Source organism: Cariama cristata, unplaced genomic scaffold (genome assembly GCF_000690535.1).
Source record: "Cariama cristata isolate BGI_N322 unplaced genomic scaffold, ASM69053v1 scaffold19001, whole genome shotgun sequence".
NCBI lineage: Eukaryota > Metazoa > Chordata > Aves > Cariamiformes > Cariamidae > Cariama > Cariama cristata.
Window position 1 is genome coordinate 180,928 of NW_009600100.1, and position 6,000 is coordinate 186,927.

Below are 6,000 nucleotides of genomic sequence, written 5' to 3' on the forward strand. Positions count from 1 at the left end.
GCCATGTCACCTGCTAGAGAACTGGTCCTGGCCTAGTTTATTAATTGGTACAGATAAAGCATTTGGATCTTATAAATACTTCAGAGTAAATGACATTCAAGAAGATGCTCTAATGATAGAGAGGACATAGGGTTGGTAAGATCTATAAGGCATACTTGCTATGATACAGTATTCTGTGCCAGTATAGCTAAACCTCAGTGAAACTGAGTAAAACTGGTATCAAAACCATCATGCCACAGACTTCCATGCTAACACACCTATACTGCTTCTTGATCCACCTAGCTTTTTAAGAGAGTGATATGGTACTGTCTGTAATGTAGACATAATTTTTCATAAATGCATAGATCAGAAAACAAGACTTGAAAGAAGGATGGAGAGAAGAGCATATACTGAAGCATGTTTGCACGTAATATGTTAATTTTATTTGTAAGTTGTGTTATATGAAAAGAGTCCTCAAACGCCATTGAAACAATTTTCTAATGAGACAAATAATGAAAAAGAAAAAAAAGATTGTGAAAAATGCATGTGAAGTGTTTATAAATAGAATCTGCTTTCTACAGAAAGGAAATACAAATACATGGCAGACAGAAAGATTCGTAACTACTCTTTCGTAATCTTCCTTCTCAGCATGTGTGCTTAGATATCAGGAAACGTTTGAGGGAATAGGAAAAATATGGAAATAGGATTCCTTTAGACCATCTGGGCAAAAGGAAAAAACATGTAACAATCATATAATATGCAGCATGAAAAAGGCATCAGACCAGCATGATGTATGAAATATTTCACAGTTTTCTCTGCTGGAGCTGGGTATCAGTAAAAGAAAAGAATTACCTCCATCCGTTCTTGCTTGACATCATCAATTTCATCATCTTCAAACATGGCTAAGAGCTCTCCAGTCTGGTCAATGGAGTTGAGAAAGTCTTGAGCAAGCTTCTGCCGTTTGTTGGTGTTATTACTGTTGAATTTGTCTTCACAGAGACAAGCAAAGAACAACAAATTTAAGTTATTTGGCTTCTCCAAACATCAACTGATGTCCCTAGGAGGGACATGTTTTAGAGTCAGATGCACTATGAAGAAAAGGCCTGTTCTTACTGTTCTGCCTATACAAGTTGTGCTACCTGACCAAGATGATGCCACTGGTGTGCTGCAGTAGCACTGTAGTAAAAAATCACCTTCAGTGTTTTCTAGTATAACCTAGAGTTTTCCCGTAATCTAGAGAAACCTAGTCTACTGCTGATATAACATTATTTCTCACTGAAGGATTCACAGTGGACAGAGCTGCAGAAGAAACCACCTTTCTTTGGTTGCACAAAAAACCTCACTTGTAGAACAGACTATCTAGAGGAAAGCATCCAGAAAGCATCAGAGCTTATCCTTATTACCTACAGCCTAAAGCAAATCATAACACAAACATTAAGATGCAGCTCCACAGGTGATGGACCACTGCTCTACAGTGGAACCTAGAGAAACCTGGCAAGGTGATCTCTGTTGTTCTAAACAGCATAGGAGCTATGAAGACATTAGCTTCACAAAACAAAATTAATGGCTTCAATTACCAAAGTCTACCAGAAAATGCAATTCTTCAATTCCCAGATGAACTGTGTTTAGGAAGCATTTCATGAGCGTCTAAATGTCTTACAAAAATTGTTTATTTGTTTTAAACAGTGACATAGACTTCAGTATTAAAAAACCAAAGCTGCCAGGTAGGAAGCCATACTGCCAGATTGCTTACACAAAACAATATACTTTCACGTGTGGAGAAAATAGAAAGCCATAGGCAAATAAAATCTCATATGACTTGACAAAAACTTATCCATAGATTGACTAAGTCAAAGCAAGAAGTACAATGTTTACCTAACATCAATGTGGATGCTCAGAGGAATCAAACACAAGGAATACATTGTAAGGGAAAAAAAAAATAAAAGGTTCTGAGAAAGGAAATAAGTTAAATACAAAAAGTTGTGTACGGACATTGCTAGATGTTAGAAAAGTATGGCAAGGTTTAGATTTGCTATGATAAGTTCTAACTTTCTACAAAAGAAATGCTAATCCTTCTAGTACTATAAATCAACAAAACTTCATACAAGCAAACTATATGGGATAAATTAGTATATTTTCAATTCAAAGAGCTTTTCCGTTAAATGCATCGGTTTTAAAATCTTTGACTTGCTCATGGAATTGGGAAACAAAAGCGTTTCCCATTCTTTAAATTACAGATTCAAAACATAAAATGTTAAACCACACTGAAAACAAACCCAGGTCATATATTAGTAGTCAATGACTTCGGATTACCAGATTTTTTTGTAAAACATGTCAAAACCCTTTGATAATAATTTAACAAATGTCTATTCAATTGCACACAGTAGCTGCTGCATTTAAATTACACACGCTGAAATCAATTAGCTCTTTAATCAGCACCCGTTTCTTACTTCAACAGAGTTCTGACACTAAGCAGCCTTAGTTATAATTTGGATGGTAGATGCAAATACTTATTTTAGAACTATTTCAAATGGAAAAGCAGAGATTTTAAACCAAATTACTCTGAAGACAGTATTTTTGTGTCTTTAACTATTAAGACCTTAATACTTTGCATTAAGCCGCTCAGCATATTTATAAAATATCAAGCTTCCCCCAAATTCAGTAATTTCTTTTATCTACCTTCAAGGAGGTCATCTTCTTCTATTCCTTTGACAATTTTAGACTTATAGTCTCGAAAAAACATGTATTTAAGTAGCCTTCTAAGCTTCTTCTAAGAGAAAAAAAATACATTTATATTAATTAATATTACATAGTTATTTTTTATTTAGACTAACTGTAATACACAAACATACAAATGTGTAATACATTATTTAGTAAATATATTTTTTTAAACGTTCATAATTTTCGATTCTGCAGAAAATCCATACATAGAAAATACATCAAGGTCAGTAACAATTCCACATTAAATTTTATTTATTTGAGCTCCTTGGTACTTTCCTTGCCAACTGTGAGACAGAAATGGGTTTGAATTTCAGAAAGCAGAAATTCAGAAATCAGTCGTCTTTAGGGCACTCCAAAATCTTCGCTTAGTTTGGAAATTCAAGCTTACAAATGCATATTTTCATGAACTTTGACATCTATATTAACCACTGTTTTCAATATAGCCTTAGGGATCATATCAGATAAAGAAACTGCAATTGGCTTTCACATTTTAGTGTTTTTCAATTTTGATATGGTTGGTCATTAGGTTTCATCTATCAAAAGAGGAAAGAAAAACAAAGGGAGAGAAAAGGGGTAGAGAAAGGGGGGAACTAAGGAAGAAAAGGAGATAAAGGAAGAATAAATAATGACAAAAATAGTTGACAATAAGTTTTTTAATAATTTTGAAATTTGAAGAAAGAAATTTAATTTAATCTCTGTATGGATTTTTTTTTTATTTAATTATTGACCTGCAGAGAAAGCAAGATCATCCCTAAGTTTGGAGATTTCAGTGATATAGAGTACAGGAAAAATGCTATAACGGAAAATCAAGACAGGATTTACTGACACCCTAGATGACAAAAATGTAATGGTCACAGTGTCAAGTGTCACACCAACACTCTGCATAACTAGGGGGAAATTAGAATGACTGATTTTCAATAAAAGGGATATAAAGGATAAGGATCAATATTTATACCTTTATTAAGAAATTGTTTTGAGCTCTAAGGTACATTACCCACCCTGAAGCTTAGTGAAAAAAAATCTATTGATAATTGAAGTTTCAGGAAAAAATGAGAATAATTAAAATGTTATACAATTATTGTACTGTGCACAATACAATACAATTGCAGAGCAGCTATACTTTTAAATAAAGTTATTCATGATGATGGACTCCTTTCACATAGGTTAAGTAAGCACTTTAAAACATGATAAGCAGCTTATTATGTAAAGTAAGAAATTTCTGTCATTACTGTACCTTATCTTTGCGCATTAAGAACAGGAGATCTTCAGCAGAGATGACTCGAGCTCCTCTCAGCTGAGAAACTTCAGCTGCTTGCTGCAACTAAAATAAATGAATAAATTAGGTTGGCTGTTTCTGTGTTAAAAATTTATTCACTAGGGTTTGTTTTAAGTAAGTTCACTTAATATTTTGTATGGTCGTGCATAGTAAAATACAAGTTATGCACTAAAACACAAGCTGGGACTCTCAGAGGTGTCACTCACTCAGCTCTTGTTAGCCAAGAAGTGAACAACAATTTTATGAAAAGCCTGAAAGACTTTTAACAAATCTCAAGCAAAAGCTTTTTTGTTTATATTTAAAATGTTTGCTTTTAAAAAGCACTACATCCCTTTTTTTCTTTCCTTGCACCACATTAGCCCAGAAAATGAATGTATAATTCTCTCAGGCAATGTAAAAATGCCAAATTCTTGCCATAGCACCTTATCTGCAACTGTGGAAGGGTGGCTGATCCCTCTCACAATTTTTTAGAATAACAAATATTAATTTTAAACAGCTTATCTAAGTATTTTTTGAAATAAACTCTACCCCTACTTGACTTAACATTAGTACAAACCAGACTCACATGAAGAACTTTTTTAGGCACATTCTTATTTCGTTTGAGAGAAAGAAAATGAATTGATAGGAAACACTGACCCTATTAGTAAAGTAATTTGAAAAACCTTATTGAGTAGACCAGGCTATTCAGATATGAAAGAGATAAAGATGGGATTGAGCAATGAATGCCACAAAATTTGATAAGAGGTGGCCAAAGGAGTGTGAAGCAAAGAACTGTCCTCTCCTCCGCTGCGACAGTGCCTCTAAAGGCCCCAAGCTCCTCCAACTGTGCTGTAAAGAGCAAAAATCTCTTTGTAAGGGACTAAGCACATCAGCCCTGGATTCACTTTCAGTAGGTGCAGGAAATCGGGCTAGTTTATACAAATAGATCATGTCAAAACTAGCACAAGATTAGAAACCAAACTTGGGCAAGCTGATGCTTATCAAACTACTGGGCTAAGGAGGTCCAGCCCAAATGCACACGGGAAGTCTACGGGATTTGCTCCTTTCACCTTGCTAGCCTTTGGTTCTGGCATAAGATGATGCTGTAGAGTAGGTGGGATAGACGCTTCACAGCATGGAATACAACTTATCCTCTAAATTCAAAAACATTTTCCAAAAGGCAAGATTAAATCATAGCTTCTTTGCTCTTATCCTTGTTAACCATCTGATGAATGAACTGACAGTGAGCACAGTACAAAAGTTATCAAAAGGAGAGGCACCTTAAAAAATTCTTGATATTAAAATTCATACACACCTGTACCATGATCAATAAACTGCAATTTATTTTCAAATATCTCTATATTCTTCTTTCAGAAATGCATTAATGCACCTGAAAATAATTTAAAGAAATCCTATCCTTCATACTCACACTAGCAATGGTTTCACTCAGTATCACTGGCTGAATAAGTATATTATTAATCTGAGCTCCCATGCTGCTATGACTTGAAATAGGCCTATTCAGAAGTTAAAAAGATCAACAAAAACAGTAGCTGTTTCTAATATCCAAAGGAGGAGAGAGGGGGGAAAAAGATTTTCATTTTGGCAAGTGTTCAGTGGGCAAAAGATTCAGTCCATAAATCATAATACTGAACTGCATTAATTTTTTTCCACACTAATCACATGCATACAAAACGTTAACTGTATCTTGTTTGCACAACACAAAACATACTGCATGAAGAGTTTCAGATTTTCCCCTTGAAACCCTCTCTTGGCCCTTGCAGTCACAGAGACCAGAGAGATTTCAGGAATTCAGAAGTCACAGTAATATAATCTTACTTGAAAAATGTAAGAATGTGAAAAATGATACTTCTATTTTTTGGCATAAGCAAAACTGTTTCTTATTCTGATTAGTTCGAGGGCACACAAGCTACTTATATTTCTAACATAAAATATAAAGAGTTGGATAAAAATAAATTTACCAAGAATGAGCCAATATTCATCTCTGGTGTAAATCTATTGCAGTTAATGGATTTATGCCAAGGCTG

At 34.4% G+C, this 6,000-nt stretch overlaps 1 protein-coding gene across 1 annotated transcript in view; it reads right to left on the bottom strand.

Moving 5' to 3' along the window:
* The window catches only part of SUPT3H (suppressor of Ty 3 homolog (S. cerevisiae)), a gene marked incomplete at its 5' end in the record, with an annotated part of 89,406 nt that extends 85,385 nt beyond the window's left edge, over nt 1-4,021 (bottom strand). The window contains 3 exons of the mRNA XM_009709931.1: nt 832-968; nt 2,659-2,749; nt 3,935-4,021. Of these exons, the coding sequence (XP_009708233.1) occupies nt 832-968; nt 2,659-2,749; nt 3,935-4,021 (315 nt within the window). The remainder of the gene's footprint in view (nt 1-831; nt 969-2,658; nt 2,750-3,934) is intronic.
* Nucleotides 4,022-6,000: the final 1,979 nt, after the last annotated feature.